Raw genomic sequence first — 25,102 nt, 5'->3', positions numbered from 1 at the left:
GATCCTGAATCTTAAGCAAGCTAGGCAAACATTCTACCCCTGAGTTATACCTGTAGCCCAAAATATGAGTCTTCACTGACAACAGAGGAAGAAGGTTAAAAAAAATACAATCAAATGTTATTTTAAACAATAATTTTATATTGGTGATTTTCAGGCTTGTCAGGATATTTTCTTGCCAATGGATTGGTTTGTGCTGTAACCCTGCAGCTCAAAACAGGACATTTAGGTTGTCTTTTTCCTTTCTTTGGATAGAAATTCTCCTGTTTCTTTGGCTGGCCTAGAACTTGCCATGCCACTGAATTTAAACTCCTGATCCTCCAGCATGCTGGGTTTATGTGGTGTTGGGGGAATCTAGGGTGGATGAGTACTCTATCAACTGAGCTACAACCCAGCACCTAATGCTGTCTTCTCATAGAAATTAACCAGACATCACTTTACAGACAACAGAAAATAAGGGGTCAATTGTAATTACTTTAGTTAGTATTAACAGATTTGTACATAGAAATTCACCTATGTGTTTAGTTCGTAGAACTATGTCTACTTGAGAATCTACTCACACCGACTTAAACAGCAGTTTTCATTTAAAATCACTTCTGCCATCCTGGTAAACAAAAACACGAGCAGGCACTGGCTTTGAGTTCTTCTTACACAGCCTCAATTATGTGTTAGTCAACCCAAGCATCCATTATGTACTCAATAATAGCTATGACACAGCTCTGGACAACAGCAATGCCATGGAGAGGCAGGCACGAGATAGCCTGCTTACACTGCTTTTCCTGGCGGTAACATTTTTAAGCTGCGTGGAAGCCAAGAGATCCTGGCTCCCTCATTAGGAACTTTACCCAACAGTGCCTTGACGGCCTGGTAACTTAGAAGAAAATGTAGCATGCCAGTTCTGTTTGTTAGTAGTTGTTATGAACATAAGTTCATGAACACGAAGTTTCTGTTGAGAGCAGCTACATTCCCTTTAAAACTGCATCGGTGTACGCAACAAAGTAAACAAAAGAAAAATTTAAGACACTGTTAAGGCTTGGGGATATAGCTCAGTTGGTAGAGTGCTTGCCATGTGCTCAGGAAGCCCTGAGTTCCATCCCTATCTCAGCAAAAAAAAAAAAAAAAAAAAAAAAAAAAAAAAAAGCGCTCTCCCAACCCACCCACCACGCCCAGCACACGCCAGTAATCCCGATACTTTGTGGAGGGAGGTGGAAGCAGGAGGATCGACAGTTCAAGGCCATCCTCCCCTACACCTCAAGTTCAAGGCCCACCCTGCGCTTCAAAAGACCCAGGGTCAAGAAGCAAGATTGTTAAAACAGCAGCGGAGGCGGAGGGACCTGGTCCTTAAGGAAGGCGCGCGCTTGCTTCTAGATTCCGAAGCGTTTTCAAAGCTGGTTACAGTCCTTACCACAGCACACCCTTGTGAGGTAAGTGTATTATCATCTTGGGTTCATAAATGAAAAAGTTGAGGCACTGAGCGATTAAGTCACTCGCCTAAGGAGTATGAGTCAACGTCAAGAGTCATAGTTGACCCGGTTTAACGACTCCTGACCTTCAGTCCAGGGCTGAGTCAGCGGAGCCCCGAGTGGCTTCCCTGGCTGGCACCTGGACGTAGGCTATTTCCGTCCACGTCCAAGCAGAATACTGGAACCGATTGGACAGAACTTCCAAACTTTCACGTCCAGCAAGATTCACCCCTGACGCCTTCATCTCAGGACTGGGAACAGGAAAAGCCGACGCGTGCACTCCCCTTCCCCAAGCGTGTGAGTGGGTACCGTGGGGCAAGCCCGCCCACCCGCTTGGGCAGCGATGGTAGCAAGGGACCACCCGCGTTAGTGGACCGGGGACGGGGGAAACGCAGACCGCATCAACGACTCTCCATCGCCGCCTCTTTCGGAAACCAAGAGAAAATGGTGGGAGGCGAAAAGAAAAACTAAATAAAAAGCAACTTGTCTTAGGACCTCAGCTAAGCAAATGAAGCCTTCTTGCGTGTTGCTGAGCCTGCAGTTCTCAAACCTTCTAGGAAAGATGGGAGGACTGGGCGACAGAAGGCACAGCAGGAATGCCCCGCAGTGAGTGCAACCGGAGCTCTGCCCGCTGCCCCGCAGAGGCCTAAAACCAACTCTGCAGGAAGCGCCCGCGGCGCCGGGAGCCGCGCACCCTCGCCAGCGACCACGTGATCACTTTTTTTTTTTTTTTTGGAAGAAAAAAAAACTTCTTTGCCTTAAGAAAAAAAAAAAAAGACTCCACTTCCCAGAAGCCTCTCCTTCCCCAAGCAGCTGCAGTCTTGCGCAGGCGCCGCTAGGGCCAAACGGACACGTCCGTCACGTGGGCAGGAGCCGGCCAATCCGGTTTGAATCTCATTTTTTTCCTCTCGCCCCCCCTTCAGGAGCGGTTGTGCGATCAGATCGATCTAAGATGGCGACTGTGGAACCGGTGAGTATTGCCTTCGGCCCCCACCCCCGAGCTCCCCGCGCTCCGGCTTCCTCCGCTCAGGGACTCCCGCAGGACGGCGTTCCCGGCGCGCACGGCGCCTCCGGCCGCGTCCGGTCCCTGCCCGCCCCCGGCCTGACCTTCCGCGGGCAGCCTCGGCGCCGGGAGGCTGGCGGCGGCAGCGTGGAGCGCACACGCCGTGTGGGGGCCCGGGCACCGGGGCGGTGGGGGGAGGGGCGCCGCGCGGGGCCGCGATGCGGCGGGCGGAGAGCGGCTCGGGACGCGGGCGCGGGGATCGGCGTGGGGTCTCGGGGGGGCGTGGGGTGGGCAGCTCCTAGCGGGCACCGTGGCTGGTGGGGCGGGTGGGCGGCGAGCCGGCCCGAGAGAACCGGAGAGAGAGCCCGGGGCAGCGGCGCCTCGCCATCGCCGGCGACCCGCCGCCGGGGGTCCTCGTGCGGGCCGCGCTCTGGAGCTGCGGAGGAGGGTGGGCTGGCAGAGCCCACCGATGGGCGCGCGGGAGCTGGGCGGGCGGGGCGCGGCGAGCGCGTCCCGCGGGGAGCCGGGGGCCGGCGTGGCGTTGAGTAGGGGAGCACGCTCGGGTCGTGTCGCGCACCTCCCGGCGCCGGGGACAGGGGCCGGCTGAGGTGGGGATCACATTGTCCTGGCCCCTCCATGCCGGGACTGGGCTGTCATGGAGGAGGGAAGGGGGAGGAGCGAGGCCTACAGATCGCGGCCGCGGGTCGGCTGGCCGGAGACCTGCATTTCACACGCGCCGGGCTTTCCATTCATTCATCCTCCCGGCGCAGCGCGCACGCCTCCGAGGACCGGGTAGATTCTTCCGCTCTTACGCCACGAGATCGTCTGGGAGAGAGCCAACGAACACTTAATTTTGGAAATAGGAACTTTCAAGATTACCTTTTCTTAAATTAAAAAAAAAAAAAATTAAAGCATGGTGGGGGCAGCAGCGCGAGCCGCGAGTTGCGTGTGGAGGTCAGAGGACAGCTTTTGGAGTCCCGAGGATTGAGATTCAGGCGCTTTTCTCGAACCATCACTTAGGCTCATCAGCATTTGCTTTTCCATTTGATGTTTCCTTCTTAACTTTATACTGCTTCCCTCTTTTAAAGCGCTATTTTGAAATTAATTGAAGCAAGCATCACGGCGGTAACTCCGGTAGCCCTAAGGTGGTGGGTTTTTTTTGTTTGTTTTTGTTTTTCCTGTCATGGTTTGGGTTTGCCAGCAGCTGGCTCACTGGCCATCCATCCCAGGTTTTTTAAGGAATGTCACACCTGTGTGATAAAGTCTCAGGCGCATAAAGGCATAGACTAGCAACCAGAAACCTCTGTAGAACACCTTTGCCAGATGTTTTAAAACTCAGCGATAGACTGAATATGAATAATTTGATATGTTTGCAAAATGGCCTTATCTTGGCAGAATTCAAGACAACTTTTTTGGGAGTGGAGACATGATTTACTTGTTCTTTATTGACGTCAGTTTTCCTGGCATTTTGCAAAACTGCATCATAAGTTGTTGGTGAAATTAACTTTAGAATATCAATGTAAGAGCAAGAGGGGAAGCATTTAAATGTGACCTAAACTCTTGACAAGTTCTCCTGATTGAATCTTCTACCGTTCTCTACCAGTGTTAGAGGGAAATATTACAGATGATAATAGAGGCAAAGCTAAGCAATAAAACAGCAAGTGTGTTGTATGACATCTCAGTTCCACTTAAGCCTTGGATTGTGCTAAAGCCACAATGTAGTCATTGGATTTTGTTCTGAGTCAGTACTAGTTTTGGGTGGGTACAAAAGGGATATCTAGGATACAAAGTTATATTAAATGTGGTCTGTGCTTTTGTCCCTGGTCAGTGTCTGGGTCAGAGGTGAAATACTCCTCCTAGTGATGGCCGGGTTGATTGTGGATAGTGTGTGTAAATTTAAGGACAAGAGAAACCTAGAAACCGAACAAGTGTGAAGGATGAAACTTCCTAGTGATGGCCGGGTTGATTGTGGATAGTGTGTGTAAATTTAAGGACAAGAGAAACCTAGAAACCGAACAAGTGTGAAGGATGAAACTTGGATGGAAACTAGTTGGAGACAGTATGCGAAATGACATTGAGGAGCTAATTTTCTCTGTCAGTACACCCTTGCTAGTCATACAGTGCTCTTTGTAACATTTGTAAGATTTCCTTTTGGAGTTGAGTGGTTGCTGTGGCCTTCTTTAATCCCAGCACTCAGGAAGCAGAAACAGTCTGTTCTACACACCTAGCTCTAGGATTTCCTCCAAAGTAACCGATTTGTTTGGGTGCTTGATTTTAGCTTGAGTTTTAGGGCCTGGTACATTTACTAATTTCATTCTACCACTAAACTACATTAGTACTTTTTCAGTTTTACGTAATTAAAAAAAAGATGACTTATTCTACTATTGGATTACAGTTGAAGCTTGTAAAAATTAAAAATCTTATTTGGTCATTGCTACTTTCATTTAGCTTGTGAGTTTTTTTGTTTGTTTCGGTAGTGTGCATGTTTATATTATGACTTATAACTGTAGCAAAATTAGGAAGTAGCAATGAAAATGCTGTTACGGTATGGGGCGACTACACTCTGAGGAACTGCATTAAAGGGTCACAGCATTAGGAAGGTTGAGCACACTGCCATAGAGTCATGAGCTGTTGGTTTTTCTCCCCCTATATACATACCCAACCTTTTATAAGCATTGGCCAGATTTTTAGTCTATGGAATTTTCATAGTCATTTTCAATTTGATGCTACATGGTTTTAATTATTTGAGCTTAGTAATGGCTTACAAGTATAAATTGAGAAGTTCAAAGGGGAACATTATATTGTATTGCTTCACAGAACTTGTGGACAAAGGCTGCTCTCCTGGAATTGTGGCAATGTCAAAATTAGGCTGAGTAAGGACGGCAGGCAGGACAGTGTCCCCACTGCTCCTAGTGGCTTGGTCTCCTTTCAGATAGCTTGTTCCTATGCTGCTCTACTTTTTTCTTGTTATTCATTAGAGAATTCTTTCATTAGAGAATAATTTCTTGTAGTTTTCATTTTTGGTTTTTGTGTAGCCATTGTTGGCTTGGAACTTACTATTTAGGCCAGACTGGTTAACCAAAAACTTGAGGTGGGGGTGGGAGTTCTTCCTGTCTTCCCAGTGTTGGGATTTACAGGTGTACACCATCACACCTAGTCCAGTTCCTTTATGCTTAGAAACTTGCTTTTAAAATAAGACTTAAAAACACAGAAGCCTGCTGTAATTCGAGCACTCAGAAGTGGAGGCAACAGAATTTTGAATTTAGCTTGGCCTACATATCAAGGTCTTATCTCAAAGCAAAATAAAATCCAAGAAAAAAAGGTCCAGTGAGATAGATGGCTTTGGGGTAAAGGTGCTTGCTGCCAAGCCTGAGGATCTGACTCAGAGCTAGAACCCTCAAGTGCAAACAGAGGAGGACCTCTTACAAAGTCGTTCTCCCACCTCCAGGTCCACACCAAAGCAAGCGCACACATAGAAAAATGAGTAAGTAAATATATACTAAAAGCTCTTTAAAAAGGGCTAGAGAGGTGAGCTCATCAGTTAAAAGCAACTCTAGAGGACCCAGGTTCAATTCCCAGCATGCACATGGCAGCTCACAGCTGTCTGACATGCGTTCCAGCTCGAGTTTCAGGAGAGCTCTCACACCAGGCGTGCATGTGTTGCACATATCTGTGCATGCAGGCACACTGTGCCCATACACATGGGGGGAAAGCTTTGAAAGAAAACAGGAAAAGAATAAAATGTAATGTGCTTATCAATGAAAAGCAGATGGGTTGGTAAGCCAACTTTGACAATTTCTTTTTCTTTAGTGAGGAACCCATTTTCTTAGTTTATTAATAAACCAAACTTTGGGTGTTTGTTCCAAATTTCACTTCAGTTTATACTCTGAATCTGTATGATTGCTTGACTTAGAGAAATTAAATCTGAATGTACAGTTTACACAGTTATCTAGAATCATGTAAAATGAGTCAGGTTGGCTTAATCCAGATTGAACATAGAAAGTCCCAAGCAAATTACACTTTCATGAAACAATTTCTAGAACAGCAGTTCTCAAACTGGGGGTTGAACATAACCCTTTCACAGAGGTCACCTAGGACCATTGGAAACACGTTTACATTATTCATAACAGTAGCAAAATCACAGTTATGAAGTAGCAACAAAATAATGTTATGGTTGGGGTCACCACAACATGAGGGGCTGTGTTAAAGGGTCACGGTCTTAGGAAGGCTGCAGGCCACCGTAGACTAAGGATCTGAAGCTCAGCAGCAGCACCAGCAGCCCTGGAGGGGAAGCACATGTGCAGTAGCTGATCTGGCCTTTCTCCTTTTCATGCCCGTCACACTGGAGATGGCTCTTCTGTGACAGTGTGAGTTGCGCCGACTTTCTCAGGAAATGGCTCAGAAGTGGAAATGAGCTTGGCTTATATAGTTTCATTTAAATTTCCCCGTGATGGAGAACATTGAAATTTCTCAGTCCTGAAAAGTAGGAATCAAATATCCTAAAGTGATCCTGATTTTTAAATGTAGCATTTATAGATGATTGTTTTCACTGTGTGGACTTACTGTTTATACAATGAAGGTTCTGCAGAGTAGGCACTTCTGCACGCACTGATCTTTACTGCTGGGAAATTCATGACTGTCTTGTAAGTTGTTGGCTATTAATAAGCAATGGGAAGCCTGTGATCACAGCCTCAGGTACTGTCTCCTTTCCTGTCCTTATCATAAAAATCACTTCTAAAGAGTCTAGTCAATCTAGAGAAGAAAAGATTGCCTTTCATCTCAAAAATAATCATTTTTGTCTTACAGTCAGAAGTAAGTAGTTGTTGGTATGTGATGGTGTGTCTGTGTCTCTTTGTGTTTCTTTTCCACCTATATTGTAATTTAAATGTTTATATATTCCATGGAAACTGGTGGGAAGCGTAGTCACACTGTGTTGAGTGAATTTAGTCTAATCATGACAAGCCTGACTACTGTTTCCAGTAGTATGGATTTAGTGTTCTAAGCAAATAACTTAAGTGTGTGTGTGTGGGGGGGTGTTAATTACTGTTTGTAACAACTGTTTACTTTTGTAGTAAACAGTTTTAATGTTTAAGTTTTAAGTTTACGGTTTAAGTTTTAATGTAGGCAGGTCTTTATTAACTGCTAACTTAGTGTGTGTCAGACATCCCAGTGGGTACTATATTCATTTAATGTAGTTTTATAAGCAAGTGTTCTTATTTCACAGATGAGGAAACCAAGGGATCAGAATGACTTGACTTTAAGGCAGCCACTTCCTGAGTGTGTGTGTCCATCCGTCCCCTTAAGCACCACATCACCATCTGTCTCCTGGGGATACAGGATACCTTCAGAAATGGAGCTTGATATCAACAAACTTATAGGGACTTAGCTGCAGCTCTGAACTGAACGTTGTGTAGCCAACATTTACAGCATGTTGAATCAAACAAAGCATAGGGTCTAAGAAAATAGCTGGAGACAGCTCAGGCCTCAGAGTTGTGTAACTGCACATTCTGCTGGATACTTGGGATACTATCCAGTACAATACAGACGGCTCAGAAGGATATGTCACGTGTTATTTAGGGAGTAATGACAGAAATATGTACAGTTTTAGAATGGGCTTTACCTTCAGTATCCTCAGTTTGATGTTTGTTGAATTTGTTGATAACAAACCCACAGACATGGAGAGCTCCTTGTATAATAGGCATGTTTTAGTTTTAGTACTTGGTCTAGAGCTTTGTAGGTAGATTTTAAAAGATAGCAAGTGACTGCTTCCCTTCTCCTGACTTCTTGTTTACTTCTTAGAATATTTTACTAGTGGAGCCAATTTCGGTGAATTATAAAAAAGAAACCAACCCACAAACTGCAATTTACTTGTAAACTAAGCAATTTTAGTGAGACGTTTGCTAGGGTGAAACAGCTATATTTGGGAAAGTTCCATCCATAGTGCATATTAACATTTATTTAAGCATGTTATTGCAACATACATAGTAGAAAGGTTATGAATTATATGTACATATAATGCATTTAATGCATATAGTAAATATAGACAGATATACACAGGTATATATTTTTCTTTTGAACTTCTATAGTTTATTTTCTTATCATTCTGGCTTGTGAACTCTAATAGTATTTAGCTTTTATTTTGCTTTTATACTTTTTCTTAAATTATTAATCCATGCTCATGGTCCAAAATTCAAATAAATTCCTTTAGCCTTCTGATGAAGTCTGTGGTTAGATTCTCTAGATTTGTTTTCTTTTTGCATTCATATGGATATAATCCATCTCTCTATATATTTTTTGGTTTTGGGGTTTTTTTTTGGGGGGGGGGACAGGGTTTCTCTGTGTAGCCCTGGCTGTCCTAGAACTCACTCTGTAGACCAGGCTGGCTTCGAACTCAGAAATCCGCCTGCCTCTGCCTCCCTAGTGTTGGGATTAAAGGCGTGAGCCACCACGCCCGGCCCATCTCAATGTTTTTAAATGCATTATATAAAATGCACATAGTTACAGAAAAAAAAATTATTTCGTTGTATAAGTTGCTGTAAAATGCCTAGTCCTGGCCTTATTTCTGTTATTGAGACAAAGTCTCACTGTATCTCTGACTGACCTAAAACTCAAGAGATCCACCTGCCTTTGCCTCTTGAGTGCTAAGATTAAAAGTGGGTGGAAGATTAAAATTAATCATTTAGTGTTGTATGAAAATGATGTTGTTTTCTGAGTTAATATTTTTCTTCTCTTTTTAACCAAATGGGCAGTTAAAAATCCAGATTTTGTACAGGGATCTACAACTATTTAGGATTTCAAATGTTGCTGTGATGAATATATGAGGTTTTATGTAAAGTACTTAGTGTTTTAACAACAAATTGAAAAGTTAAAATGTTGCTGGTTAAGTGAACTATGTGATAGTTGGTTGTTACCTAAAATCATTTAGCTCTCGTTCAAAACGTTAACGCTTCACATGGAAATGAAGGGCTAGAGAGGCGGCTCAGAGCTTAAGAGCACTTGCTGTTTTTCAGAGGACCTGGATGTGGTTCCAAGCATGGCAGCTCACAACAGTTTAGGGTATACAACACCTGCTCTCCACAGGCACCATGCACTCATGTGGTACACACACCTGTGTGTGTGTTTGTGTGTATGTGTACAAAGTGTTTATGCACATATTAATGGAATTTGTATAAGTGCCTATCACTAAGGAAATTATTTTTAATCTATTGTCATATTCTAACACTTTTTAAAGAAAGGCCTTCTTCGTGGTTTTTATTATTCATGTGAATGTTTGTGTATATATGTGTGGGTATATGTGTGTATATATGTGTGGGTGCCAGAGGAGGCCAGACAAAGGCATCGGATCCCCTGTGGCTGCAAGTGCAGGTCAGGTTGTGAGCCACCGTGTGTGCTGGGAATTGAACCTGGGTCTTCTGGAAGAGTAGCAACTGTGTGTATGTGTATTCTCCATCCGTCCTTGACATTCATTTGGAGAAAAAGGATTTTCCCATTGCCGACCGGTATCGATTGCGGATAGCTTCTTGGTTAGTAGTAAGAGCCAATGTCTGCTTCTCCATCTTAGTGCTGGGGCACCCTGTCTAGCTTGAACCTGTGCAGGCCTAGTACTTGCCGCCACAGTCTTTGTGGGTTCATACGTGCGTCGATCCTGCCGAAGACACTCTTCACCTCTGGATCTTAAAGTTTTTCTGCCTCTTCCACATAGATCCCTGAGCCCTTAATGAAGGAAGGATTTAATGAAGAAATCCCATTCAGGATTCTGCAAATTGTCTAGTTGTGGGTCTCTGTTAATTCTCTGATATGGATTGAGTGAGGTACTGATCTCTTGATAGCATGCAGCGTACCTTCCTGTACCCTGATGCTGGTCAGTTGGGGTGAGGCTTTTAGTTAGGCACCTGCTGGACTGTGTTCAGTGACTTCCAAGTGCTTTCTTCAGCAATAGAGCAATCAGGTGTGGAGAGCAACCAAGGAGAGAGCCTTGGCAATAGCCTGTGATTTGGGGTGGGGGTTGGGTGTCGTTAGGATCCCTTTGGCCAGTGGCTCAACAAGATGTAACCCATTCCTGTCACTGGAGGTTTTATTTGTTCCAGCAAATCACCCCACCCACCCACCCTCCATGATCATGCAAACAGTTCTAATTAAACTCAGTGTGCCACAAAACATTAGACAGAAAATAGGAGGGAGATTGGGAAGAACCGCTTACTCACTGGGAGTGGGAGATAAGAGAGGGCAGTGGGGTGAAAATGTCAGAGTAAGTGAATAAATACGTGTGCGGAAGGAAAGGCTTTTGAGACCTTGGTAACTAAGCAGTAGTATACCTGTCGTTTGGTATTTTTGAGAAAGTATCTGTAAATCCACGCAGTTACTGTCCCGGCTCTTTCCCCTCGGGTAAGTGTTTTCATCACCATGCTGGTGCTTCATGAGCTTCTTACAACCTCGGTTACTTATGTTGTCCCATAATCCTTTTCCCTTGTAATTGTCAACTATTTAACTTGGCCACTGTTGGTCTCATGAGGGTGGTAGCCAACAGCATTGCAGCCACAGACTTGTAGTGACTCCAGAAAGTTCTCTGGGATAACTTTGTTAATAAGAGTTAGTCTCCTGTGGTGTTTTTCTTTTGGCAATTCTTTTGAGGGGTTTGGTGATCCAGGCAAAACCAAAACCCCCTTTATCTTGGTCAGTTTCACTGTAGTGCTCATAACTCTTCTATATTTTTATTTATTTTTAGTTTTGATACGGGCCCAGGGGCAGAGTAGACTGATATTGGCCTCCGGTGTACTTGAGACACAGGACTTAGCTTGAACTGGGTGGCATGGTGGAGGTGGTGTCTGAGCTGAGAGATGGAGGACAGAAGGAGAAAGTTAAACTTAGGCCATCTCAAGCCAACCTGGGGAAGACTGGGATCATGACAGCTCAAATCCATCATTTCTATTAGTATTCATTCATTTTTTTTCTTTTTTCTCTTTATGCTTCATTGGGATTTACTAGGCTAATTATTTTTTGGGGGGAAATTATCTATTTCTAGTCTTTTAGATATTAATTTTAGTTAGAAGGTGTTATTTTTCTTCTCCTCTTTTTGTCCTTTGAATGTTTTTGTTTTGTGTTGTGTAGTTCTGGCTGTCCTAGGACTTGTTCCGTAGACCAGGCTGGCCTTGAACACAGATCTGCCTGCCTCTGTCTTCCAAGGGTTAGGTTAAAGGTGTGTACCACTGCCACCTGGCTGAATGATCTTTTTCTTATAGCTTCCTGTAATTGTTTTATGTCCATGTACATTCATAACATCTCTTTAGGTGTGGTGGGGAGGGAGGGTGGCTGCGGGAGAGAGAGCAAGCCTGCGCACACTTCTCAGCCTGTTTCCTCTAAGATTGTTTTATTTTTGAACTCAGGATAGCAGTTCCAGTAGCTTGAAGTAGGGAAGGAAATTGAGGAATCTAGCTTCTTTAATCTTTAACTTACCTCCTCTTTACCACAGTTCTAATGAATGCCAGCTTGATCTGCATTGATCTCTTTGTTCTTTTTATACTAGTGCATTTTGATCACTTTGTACTATAGTTTTAAATAATTTTTTTTAAGATTTATTTATTTATTATATGTAAGTACACTGTACTGTCCTCAGATACTCCAGAAGAGGGCATCAGATTTCGTTAAATAATTTAATAAATAAATTTAAATGAGTGTGTACAGACATGAGTGCAGCTGACTACAGAAGCTAGAAGAGGGCTTTGGATCCCCTGAAGCTGGAATTACAGGTGGTTGTAAACCACCCTACGTAGGTGCTGGGTACCAAATTTCAGTCCTTTGGAAGGTAATAAATGCTCTTATTTGCTGGCCACCTCTTCAGCATTGTGAAGGTTGAATATAAAGAGATAAAACACATGGAGATAGCACATTGCCTGGTAGTAACTACTTAATAATGATTAAGTAAAAAGTTTTCAGGAGGCTAGATATGATGGCTTATATTTGTAATTCCAGCATTCCAGAGGCTGAGGCAGGTACACAGTGAGGCCCTATTTCAAACAAGAAACAGCAGAAAGTGAAAACTCATAGTTTTCATGAGATGTGAGGTTGAAGTTCTCATTTTTAAAATCAAAGTGTGGTTTCTTTGGTGTTCACCTGTCCTCATTCGCCTGTTGGGATGTTGAATTTGTAACTTAGGTGTGCACTTCTGTCTGTTGTAATAGTGTTTCCTTTCTATCATGGCACTTGAAGTAGAGAATGAAGAGGGGATGGGATGAAGGGGGACGGGAGCTAGGCTATCCGTCATGCTTTGTCCATTAGTTACTAGTGGCGTTGAACTTGCTTTTCCTCAAGGTTCTGCTGGTAGGGAAGAGTTAGCACCAGAGTCATTTGAGTATAGTGATCATGCAGGTAGCTAGTTCCAAACAAGTCACCAGTTTCTTTTTTTTTTTTTCTTTATGTAGCCACACTTGGTGTATGCCTGATTGAGCTGGAAGAGTTGGTCAAAGAATTGAGGGTAGACAGAAACTATTGAGTTATAGAGCACAGGCTCCAGGCAGGTTAGGTCATTACTCCTGTGATGAGTTACTGAGATATGAATGATAATGATTCAGCTTCTGTAGTTTAAATTTATTTTTCCTTATGGTAAGATTAGAAGGACTAGTCAGTCAGACCACCCCAGATCTTGGGAATCTTGTTTGATATGCCTCCCTTACTCATCTGTGCCTCTTCCCAATTCACAGCACTGAAACTGCCCATGACTAACTGTAGTTGTCAGCTGTCCATCACTTGCATGCCAGACCCCTCTTTATTTTGCAATTAAGGAAATTGATGCTTATAGAGAGTTTTAATCACTTAAATCCCTGTTCTAGAAAAGTTTCACACTAATTTAAATGAAAGGAATTGTCACATAGGGACTAAAACTGGATTTGGACAATAGATTCCCTCTATGCACACTTTGTAATATTTCCTCCTAGTCCGTCAGAAATAGGTAGATCTTGGATTGCATGTGATGCTATTAGGAAAGCTGTAGTGAGGGCAGGGCTTGGAAAACAAAAGTTGTCAGATGGAGCTTTGCTTATAGCCACAGAAAGTTGGATGAGCATTATATACATCAAACACTATTTCTTTGTTTTCTCTTTTCGATCTTTAGTGTGGTGCTTGACTTCATTATCCATTATATTCCTCATCAATAAATAGTTCCGCTCCATATTATGTTCTAGCCATTCACTAGTTTTATCAAGGCAGAAAAATACAGAATTCAGGCCAGAAGTATGGAAGCTGCAGAACAGGGAAGAAGGGAGCAGGATTGCCATAGTAGAGTGACTCGAGTGTTGGGCTTTTGCTCTGGGAGGGATAAAGTGATTCCTTCTAGTGGCTGGCTACCCAGAGGTATTAAGTACACATTATTCAGAGAGGAGAGGTGAGCAGGATATATCCTAGTTCTTTCCTCTTTTCAAAATCATAACATACTCAGTACAATCTCTACACATATAGCAATACCTCAAATATTCTCAGAATAGAAAGCCTTAGGGTTTTACTGCTGTGAACAGACACCATGACCAATGCAACTCTTGTAAGGACAACATTTAATTGTGGCTGGCTCACAGGTTTGAAGGCTCAGTCCATTATCATCAAGATGGGAGCATGGCAGCATCCAGGCAGGCATGGTGCAGGAGAAGCTGAGAGTTCTACATCTTTATCTGAAGGCTACTATGAGGAGATGCGCTTCCAGGCAGCTAGGATGAGGGTCTTAGAGCCTACACCCACGACGACACACCTGTTCCAACAAGGCCACACCTCCTAATAGTGCCACTCCTTGGCCAAGCAGATACAAACCATCACACCATGAAACCATACAATTAGTTTTGTTTGTTTGTTTGTTTAAGAAATGGTAAAGGAAGGGGTGGAAAGGTGGTTTGGTGGTATAGACTTCTTCTATAGTACTTGAGTTCAGTTCCCAGCATTCACATTGATACAGTTTGTAACGCCAGCTCCAGGAGGGATCCAATGCCTCTGACTTTGGGCACTGTATTCATGTGCACATAACCCACATGTTTTGTTTTTAAAGAGGATTAAAGTTTATAATTCTGGAACCATTCCAGATACAAGGACATGCAAGGTCTGTAATAGAAATGCCCAAAGATTTGACCCTGGTACATTCATTGAGATCTGACAGTGGAAGGAAGGCTTTGCAGCTATTGGTTCATCTAGGCCCAGCAGTGATAGGTGCTGCAATACCCATCTGATGAAGAGAAAAAGAAGGTTCAGAAAATGTTACATACTCAGAATTACACAAAATGAATGGCAGAGCTGGGGTTCCAGATGGCTGTAGATCTGAATTGAGCCCAGCATATTCTACATAGTGGTGAAAAACTTGTGTTGTTGATAGAAGTCAGGTTTAGTGAAGCATATCTCTGGCACTTGGATGGTAGAGTCTCATCTGACCTCTGCTACCTAACCTTTTTGAGGCCAGCTTTTTTGAGACCTTGGCTCTAAAAAAGGTACTGCTTTTACAAATGACAACATACTCTGAAAAATGTATGTGACTGATTTTAGTAGATATGTAATTACTGTAAAATGCAGTAAATGTTTCCAAATGTTCGTTTTACATTTCAATAGCTTAACTTCCCTGTCGACCATCACAAGTATGTAGACCAGCAGTAAATATAGTGTGCAGGTCGCACTTGGAGTTACTGCTTTGAATCTAGGAAAGCCATGGACTGAACGGAGCGATTTTGTATACTTCAAATGAAGATTAAGAGTTGTGTGATCTTCCCTAAAAGGAAAGAGAAAGCCTCAGTTCTTGGTGGGGTGGAGGTAGTAGACACAGATCAGGGGCATTTCCAGAAGAGATGGTTTAAATGCGTATCCACACTGCAAGTTAGTGACAGTTTGGACAGTAAAACCGTGCACCAGCTTTGAAGCATACCAGGATTTTGTGAACCAACACAAAATTGATATGATGAAAGTGAGACTAAAACTTCATCACATTTATTAGAGAAAACAGCTGCAGGAAACACTTAGCCAAATAACATTAGGACTGTGACACATTGGTAGTATTAACTTGTTGGTGTGATAGTTTTTTACAGAATGTTGAGAAGGCTTGAGGTTTTGCAGCTAGCTGTTGGATTTGTCCTGCTCTTCTTGCAAGGCTTTTACCTTTTTTATTTATTTTTTTATTTTTTACAACTTTCTGCTGTTGGTACAGCAGCTTACTCAAGTACATTACTGAACATTGTATTTGACCCACATAAACTCAGCTGATCGAAAACCAGGCTACCCTTTGCATTTGAACTGTCGATATTTTTCTCTTCCCTTACTTGCCACTGATATTTAATCTCTTTGATCTGCTAGTTAGTGGCTTCCACTGCTTACCCAACAACTGAGGTGTACTTTCTTAGCTTGACATCCGAGGCCTTCACAGTCACTGCAGTGTACCATCCAGACTCACCCCACTTTCAGGGACTTTGGTTTTGATCTTCTAGAGTAAACACAATCCAGCCTTGGATACATACATCCATGAAGTTTGAAGTTTGTTTTTAAACATTTTATAATTGTATTACAGTCCTATCATCTGTACTCTGTAGGAAACAACCTTAAAAATAAGTTTGTATTTAGCTGCATGTCGTAGCATATAATTTTAATTCCAGCATGCACAATGCAGTAGTAGGCACGTCTTCCAGTCCAGCCAGGGCTACCCTGTCTCAAAAAAAAAAATAAATAAATAAAATAAAAAAATTAAGGGCTGGAATGATGCTTTTGTGGTTAGGAGCACTGGCAGTTCTGCCAGACAACCTTGGTTTGGTTCCCAGCACCCACACTGCCATCTGTAATTTTAGTTCTAGGGGATCTGATGTGTCTATTGTGCACATAAATATAGTGCACATACATATGTGCAGCAAAACACTCATACATATAAAGTAAATCTAAAAACTTTAGATGGGATAATTTTTATCTCAATGCTAATTGTGGTTAAGTCTTTGCCTGGTAACTGTTACCTGAATTGTCTTTAGACTTAAAAATCTTTTGAGTATTTAGTCACTTAAATTCTTTACCATGCAATATTTGATTAATTGGTAGATTGTGAGCTTAATACGTAGGCTCAAGATTGTGTTCTCTCTGAAGAGTGAAATTTTATTTCTGGAGGCTGTTAGTCTATCGATAGAAGTCTTGACACTATCAAGATTTGTTTTATATTTAAGACTTATACCTTGCCCATAATGCCATGACTTTTATTCCTAGGATATGACTTTCTTCTGGTTTAATCTGAAAGCTGACAAGGACTTGAATTTCCTCAACACTGTGCCCCAGAGAATTTGACTGTGTTCTCTGTAAACTGCGCAGTCATACTATGACACGCCCATAGGACCGAGGATCTATCTATGCATGACTTTGTGGCTCACTTTTCTGCCCCTCATTCTGTCTAGTGCATTGTTGGCAAGTCCATCACCACTATTACCTTCTCCAAAACCATGGAGCCCCCCCACCCAGTGTGTGTCTGTACAGCACTGTGATTCTAAGCTAGTCAGGGAGAGCATGCTGCTCTGTGACTCTGCTCTCTTTGCATACTTAAGTTGGCTACTGAGGGCATGTTAGTGATTTTACTTATTAAGGGGTTGACCATATGTAAATTTTAGGGTCTTGGTTAGTCTATATAAATGTTTACATTTGTTCAGTTACTAAGTTCATAATGTATGCTTAAGTACCATGGCCTCTGATAATCTAGTGAGCAAAATCAAGCATAGTTAATGTGTTTGTATGTGAGGGTGGGGTGAATGTCAAGAGAACTTGTGGGAGCCCAGGGGTTGAAATCGGTTCACAGACTTGGTAGGGAGCACTTGACCTGCCAAGCTCTCTGACCAGCCTCTATTTATTTTTAAAATGGTATCTGTCTTAGTGTGTTTATTGTGGTGTATGCATGTAATGCTGTCTGGACCCATACCTGTTTAACGTAGTCTCAAAGCTAGCTGCTTACAGGCCAGCTAGCTTTGAGACTGAGTGGTTCTTCTGCCTCTGTTTCTCATCTCATCTGAGAAATACTGGACTCAGAGATGCTTGCCACCGTGCTGGACGTTATGTAAGTTCCAGGGATAGAACTTTGAACATCAGGTTTGGGTTTGTAGTATCTGATCCCTGAATAATTTTTATGGGTGCAGAGAATAAAGCTTCTGAACATATTACAGGCTGCTTTATAAAGTATGTTTTATTTGTTACTTTTTTTTTTTAAGATTTATTTATTGATTATATGTAAGTACACTGTAGCTGTCTTCAGACACTCCAGAAGAGGGAGTCAGATCTCGTTTCGGATGGTTGTGAGCCACCATGTGGTTGCTGGGATTTGAACTCCGAACCTTTGGAAGAGCAGTCGGGTGCTCTTACCCACTGAGCCATCTCACCAGCCCATAAAGTATGTTTTAAATTGAGTAGTTATCATTTCTAGTTGAAGTCTTTTAGCACATACAGCCTTGTCATGGGTCAGTTTAAAGCTGATAGTTGCACTGGGAGTATAATTCATGTGTTATCTAAGACATACAAGAAAAGGCTTTAGGTTTGATGCCTAGAGCCGAGGAATATATAAATTAAATAAAAATACTAAAAATGGAAGCTGAGAGATGACTGAGCATTTAAGAGCTCTGGCTGCTGCTCTTCTATAAGGACCCTGGTTCAATCTCCAGCTCTCACATGGCTGGAAATAACAGCCTGTTCTGGCCTTTGGTAAACATTGCACTCTGGGAATACACAGATACACTCCAGGCAGAGCACCCACACATGTAAGAATACATCTTTAAAAAGTCTTTTTTTTTTTTTAAATCTGATAACCAAATATAGTTGTGTGTATGGGGGTGGGGGAGTGTTCCCGCACTCTGTGTTCTAGCCTTTGCTTTAGCTTCTGGTGGCTTCCTTGGCTATTAGTTAAGATCAGTTTATAGCAGGCTGAGGAAACAACAAGGGGACAAATGGGAAACACTTAAATTATTCCCAGACTCCTTTTACATAGTTTAGGTGACTATTATGCATAGCCTAAAAGAAGACTGAAGTTAAGTCAGTGTCCACCTTCTTTCATTATTGCCTGTTGAGAATTCCAGACAGCTGTTCTTTCAAGCAATGAGTCTGACATGAAGTTACCAAGGACTTCTGTATTACTGGCTCGATCTCTTTTATTTTTCACCATTTCCATGTATTTGTTAAACTTGTCAGAGTATAGCTTTAAGCCTTTCTACCTCAGTAACGTAGAGTATGTCTTTATTGTTGGTAGACCTGGGAATAGAACCCTCTGCTCCCTGCATGCTAGACATACGCTTGTCTGTTGCCTGTGCCATCAGCTCTTATGTAATACTTTAACATCGGTAAGAACGTCGGATCATTGAACTTTATGCATACTCTTTGATGATTTTAAAAACGTGCAACTAGGAGGGCGCTGTACATTTTATAAAATCACTTAAGCTTGAGAAACTTTGTCATGAAGCAATAGAGTAGCCAGATTCTGCTAGAGAGGGTCTGTCATTTGTCTTAGAAGTCAGCTGTTCTCAGTCGCTGGATCAGGTTTGTTTATGGTATTGTTGTCATAGTTATAGTTAAAAACTTAAAATCCTACTTAATATTATTTCCCATTAGGAAACCACCCCTACCACTAATCCCCCACCTGCAGAAGAGGAAAAACCAGAGTCTAATCAGGAGGTTGCTAACCCAGAGCACTATATTAAACATCCTCTACAGAACAGGTAAGCTTTCTGCTGAGGAGTTTTTCTGACTTAGGTAAGAAGGGTGTGGTGAACAAGATAGGTTTACAGAGAAAAGTTCGGTATGACTGGTTTTAGATGCGCTCAGTTGTCAGCCTGTAGAGGATTCTTGTTAAAGGAGAAGGAAGGCCTCTGAAGGAGATAGACATACACACAGGACAAAGCGGAGGCCTCTGGGAACATGGCTTATTCAAGGTTTCAAATGCATGTCATAAAATACAAATATCAATTTATCTTACCTTTTTTGTGTTATTTATTTTTTTAGATTTGTTTTTATGTGTATGAGTGGTGCTTGGCCTGCATCTGTGATGTGCAGCGAATGTGTATAGTGGCTGTGGAGGCCAGGAGAGAGCATTAGCTCCTCTGGAACTAGTTAAAATAATTGTCTGAGCCACCATGTAGGTGTAGGGAACTATATATGGGTTCTCTGCAAGAGTAGTCAGAGCTTTCAACCACTGAGTCACCAGTCCAGCCCTTCTTGCTTTTCTTAAAATCTTTACAGCTTAGTAATGTTAATTACATTTACATTGTTGTATAACAAACCTATTTCATCTTTAAAAACATATGCATTTTAGAGCCTGCTGTGGCAGCACATGCCTTAATCCTAGCACTGGGGGAGGGGTGGTCTTTAAAGTCCAGCCTGCTCTGTAGAGAGGTCCAGGACAGCCAGGGCTACAAAGAGAAACCCCTTGGAAGCCCCTCCTCCCCCAATGTATTTTATAAAAACATTATTTTTGTGTGTATGTGTATAAACAATGTTTCATGTGGCATAGCACAAATTTGAGGTCACAGCTGGCTTTTACAGAGGTTCTAGGCCCTCCCTGCAACCACCTTTGCCTGTCCTGTGCAGTTTCCTTGGTACCATTTTCATCTTTTAAACTAAAATTAGTTTATTAAGTAAGTTGCTATCACCAGCTGTTCAGTCCTCAGCACCACTTTTGACCTCTCCAAACCTGATGACCTTAGGTACCTCATGTAAGTAGACCATGTGCATGTGTGGGGTAATTCACATAGGCTTACACAAGAGATCAGTGACACAGCCCTTCTGCCTTTAAGAAGTATATATCAAATACCTCAAAAACCATTCCGTTTAGACTTTGTCCTTGTTATACTGTGTCAGATTCCCTCTTTAAGGTTGGTTAGTTTTCCATTGTCTATCAGTTCTACATTTTACATCATTCTACTTCTACTCTTTGACTGGTAAATAAATCAGCTATGAATATGGGTAAACAACTTCATATACTGGCTTTTATTTTCAGGTGGGCACTCTGGTTTTTTAAAAATGATAAAAGCAAAACTTGGCAAGCAAACCTCCGATTGATCTCTAAGTTTGATACTGTTGAAGACTTCTGGGCGTAAGTAACTTTAAGATACTTAAATATACTTTTAAGTTGTATAATTTTCTTCTTATATCATTCACAAAATGAAAGATGAATATCTCTTCACAAATGTTTGAATTGGTAGTTATGCTTTATTTTACATTGTTGAGTACGTACGAAAGCCCTATGTTTCAGCACTCTTACAAACAGCAAACACATCATTATATTTCGGTTTGATTACTCTGTATTCCTCATCTTCCCATGAGAATCCTCTATTATTGTCCTAGAATTTTTTGATAGCCTTTTGGCTGTCCGTCTCCTGTGCAGTCACCTACATATATTTATGTCATAACTGGATGCTAAAAGGCCTTATTAAACATCCCCATTTCTGCAGACAGCTTTTATTATCATATCTGGAATTTTGCTATCAAAAGATGAAGCTCATAAAATTTAACTTTCAGAGCTGTAAACTCAGGAATAGCAAGACAATGATATGTCTGTAATCTTAGGTCATTAATTTTATTGTAATTTATCAAAGAGTAATCAAAATGTTTTTTAGAGAAGTTAACTTGGATCATAAACTTTTCAAGACTTACAAATAGAATATAAACTGAAAGTGTGTGTTTGTTTGAGATAGGATGTAGCTGAGTTTTTGAGGATGTCCTAACATTGTAGAACTTGGAATCCCCCAACCCTAGGGGCTCATGCCTTAGATGTTTTGAAATTTATCTTAAAACAGTAGTTTTTGTTTTCTGAGGATCAAATTTGAACCTTGAACATGATAGGCAAGTGCTTTACTATTGAGATGCATCCTGGTTCACCCAAAGTTGAATTGTCTAGATGTTTTTAGAGAACATAGAGGGAAATACTTTTTGAGACTATGAGAGGCAAAAGTTGGAGAAGAGTTTAGTTACCTCACAGTTACTGTTCTATATGCTTATATTAGGCTCGTAGGTGCTGAGTTTAGTGACTAACATTTTCATGTAACTTCACACAAAAGAATAGACTGTAGTCATTAAGTTCATAGCTGTATTTTTTTAAGGCCACAATCAGTATTCAGTGTGTTTCCAATGCCTGTACTGATATTTCTCTGCAACAGATATTAGGTATTCATTGCATCATTGAGAAAGGCAACATGTAGAATACATAAAACTGCTGAATTCAGTTTTTTCTAAGAACATTATGGTTTTGTTTTGGGTTTGTTTTTTTTTTTTTAAATGAAACAAGTATATTTCAGCTCTTCTAATTACTAGAGGTGGCTGTCTAAATTGGAGTTCTTGAAAGGGTCAAATGGTTTTTGTACTCACTATGTTTACTGCAAGACTTTTGAATAACTCTGAAGCCTTCTTTACACACACAAAAAGTTCTCCAGTTTCTTAATAAGGAAAGAGGAAAGGCTTGAATCCCATGCCCACTCGCATGTGCTCTTGGACTGCATTCTTGGCTTTTACCTGTTTATATAAGCCTGGTTCCAGGATTCCTTTAGTGGAGCACAGCCCCACATGGTACTTAGTGTAAGCAAATGCCCTGGGAACCGGAGCTGAGAGATTGGCCAAGAAGGACGGAGCCTTTACCTTTCTGGATGGATTAGGCCACCTCTTGATTTCTCACTACTTTTTAGAAGGTTTTACAGAAACATTTCTTCAGTCCTTTTGCTTTAGTCTCATCCATGTAATCTTAAGATTCTTAGGTTGTGGTTTGGGAACTGTCAGTCATTAGACACTTAACACTGTCGTATTCGAGGTGGATTATACTGTGCAATGTGGTAAGAAAGATGTAGACATCTTTCTTAAAATTGTCTGAAATATTTCTAGACAAAGTTAAGGTCAGCATAGAACATCCCTCATGTAATGTCATTCAAGGTTTTTAACTAAGATAAACTCTGCTGTCTATTGGAGAAGAGCAAATACAGTCACCGATGTGTACTTCAGTTTTACACAAGAGATCAGTGACACAGCCCTTCTGCCTTTAAGAAGTATATATGAAATACCTCAAACCATTCTGTGGTTTAAGTATTTGGGAAATAGCTCAGAACTGCAGGTCTACCTGTTGGTAATGCCTTTGATCCTTCCTGTGCCTGAGCTCCCCATACTGGGGTGCTGACTGATAGGAACCATTTTCAGAGAACCACTGCCGTGTTTATACTTGGACACTTGCAGAGGTAATAATGTTGATTTACTGAGCCATGCAGTACTGATGGCTTGTTTTAATTTTCTTAAGTGCACATGGCTGCATTGAGTTAACAAATGTATCAAATATTTTTAGAGTAGTCATTTGAGATAGTTGTTTGTATTAGTTTACATTATAAATTTCTTTGAGTGTAATCATTATTTAGACCTGTTTTGTCCATTTCAGAAATTAACTACAGAGTCAAAAAAAGAAAAACAAATCTACATACTTTTATGTTTTTCGTATTTTCCAAATGTGTGTGTGTCTGTGTAAGCACCCAAACCCTGCATTACATATTATGTTTTTAATTATTATTTTCTTTTACCTAGTCTATACAACCATATCCAGTTGTCTAGTAATTTAATGCCTGGCTGTGACTACTCACTTTTTAAGGTATGCCTAATCAATGATTGTTTATATTTATTACAGGACCAGACCATTCAGGTATTTGTAAAAACTGGCCACAAATTCAGGCAGTTGGCTTTACCAGGCTTGAGTACAGTGCTCTGTGGTATGATTTAGTTACTCATGGGAACATCCTGGGATTGACTCGAGCCTTGCTAATTCTGTGCAGCCCTTCCTGGATATACTTGAATAGACTGACTTCGTCAGCTAATTTTAAACCCATGAGATATTTATAAACAGACCTTTGTCAGGTGCTAGGATGGACATTAGTTAGCTCAAATTACACAGTTTTTAATGTAGCTTCTAAAAGGTTTCTGCTCGGGAATTTTCAGAACCTTTAGGTGACATGAAGCCTTGCAGTTGGAGAATTCACGAGGAGGTGGGACGCTTGCGCAGTTGCATGCCTCTGGCGTGTAGTTCTTGTGTATGTTTAAAAGCTGTGCCAGTGGCCGGGGTACAGGGAACAAAAGAAAAGTTGTCAGTGTTGCTTGCTGAGTCTGATACTGTCTCTCAAAGTACCAGTGCTGTCTAATGCTGCCTTCTTCTCCTGCAGGATGGTATTGAGCCTATGTGGGAAGATGAGAAAAACAAACGAGGAGGACGGTGGCTGATCACACTGAACAAGCAGCAGAGACGGAGTGACCTCGATCGCTTCTGGCTAGAGACAGTAAGGCTTTAGGATATGTTTGCCTTTCTCTGCTTACAGCCCCTGTTCTAAAGAAGCCCTTGTGCTCACGTGGCATCACATTTATTAAAACCAGAACGAGTAGAAATTGGTACCACGCTTGTGCAAGGATGACATATAAATCCCTGAAGCGTTTTGGTATTTGGACATAGCTGGAAAGTATGTTAAGGAAAATAAGCCAGATTTGGGAAGAATATGGCATGTCTTCTCTCATGTGGAACTTAGGTTTTAAATACACGAGTGTGTTATATAATCTGTATTTGCAGGACAGTGAAGACACGTACTAGGATAAGACAGAGTGAAGCACCGGAGGCTGGGGGTCAGATATGGGGGGGGGGGTGAGAACAAGCTAGCAGAGATGCTGTGAGGAAACCCACACCTTTATACTAACCTGAAACTACCATAGAATGCAATTACACGTACAAATATGAGGGGGAGGGTCTCAGTGTGACCTTTCCTGTTGAATAACAGTCACAGCCCTTGCTCTTTGAGGACAGGGTTTTACTACCCAGCTAGGCTGCTGTTGCAACTCAGGGTCCTGCTGCCTCCAACTTTTTGATTCTAGGCATGTGCTAGTTGGCAAAGACTTTTTATCCATCCTGTGCGTATCTCAAACATGTGAGTCCAGTGAATGATTTCTATCATTCCACAAGTCATAATGATTGACAAACTAGGTGCAGTGGTGCAGTATTTTTATCCCAGAACTTGACAGGCAGAAGTAGGCAGATCTCTGAGATCGAGGCCAGCCTAGTCTAGAGATTTCCAAGACACCCAGGGGTACAGAGAAACCCTGTCTCAAAACCAAAAAAATAAGCAAATAAAGTAAAATATGAATGACATTCACTTTACCTCTGCAATCAGGTCCCCCCTCTTATTTCATTAGTCAAAAATAAAAGGACTTTATATTTTGTGATTAATGTAGACTTTTTACAACCCATTTATAGTTTTACTGTAATTAAAAATTCTGAAAATTTGAAATTAGTGAAGCAAGTGATGAAATTGTTGGTTAATATTTAAAACTAAATAACGTGTTATGATATATTTTAGCACTTTGGTTTTATGAGCTACACTATGAAACTATCGGCATTTTCTGTGGTCAAGTTCTAGATTGTAATTTTGGGACTGAAGTTCATAGTTAAGGCTTTTTTTTAACCACTTATACACAGTTCTGATTTACAGTTAGCCCTGACTAAGTGAATAAGTACTTACATGGATCAGTAACATTTTATTAAAGCAAAGATTTAATCATGGTTTTGGAGGAGAGTGTGAGTAAATAATACCATTGTGGAATGCCGTAGGCCAGTCAGTGGGTCTCAATCTTCCTAGTGTTGCAACCCTTTAAAACAGCTCCCCAGGTTGTGGGG

At 41.6% G+C, this 25,102-nt stretch overlaps 1 protein-coding gene across 3 annotated transcripts in view; it reads left to right on the top strand.

The window, feature by feature from the left end:
- The first annotated feature begins 1,193 nt into the window (after positions 1-1,193).
- Eif4e (eukaryotic translation initiation factor 4E) overlaps positions 1,194-25,102 on the top strand; it is a 32,289-nt gene continuing 8,380 nt past the window's right edge. The window contains exons 1-6 of one of the 3 annotated variants that reach the window (XM_021158454.3): positions 1,194-1,421; positions 2,384-2,430; positions 19,036-19,142; positions 20,420-20,515; positions 22,978-23,041; positions 23,607-23,720. In XM_021158454.3, coding sequence (XP_021014113.1) covers positions 2,413-2,430; positions 19,036-19,142; positions 20,420-20,515; positions 22,978-23,041; positions 23,607-23,720 — 399 coding nt within the window. In that variant the 5' untranslated portion in view covers positions 1,194-1,421; positions 2,384-2,412. Of the gene's footprint in view, positions 1,422-1,561; positions 1,758-2,193; positions 2,431-19,035; positions 19,143-20,419; positions 20,516-22,977; positions 23,042-23,606; positions 23,721-25,102 lie in introns of those variants that run through there. The other 2 variants (XM_021158453.3, XM_085835488.1) reach the window with 2 other exon arrangements.

Source organism: Mus caroli, unplaced genomic scaffold (assembly GCF_978045245.1).
Source record: "Mus caroli unplaced genomic scaffold, Mus_caroli_1 scaffold_3, whole genome shotgun sequence".
NCBI classification, from domain to species: domain Eukaryota; kingdom Metazoa; phylum Chordata; class Mammalia; order Rodentia; family Muridae; genus Mus; species Mus caroli.
Note: the sequence above shows the minus strand (reverse complement) of the source record. Positions and strands in the feature narration are given on the sequence as shown.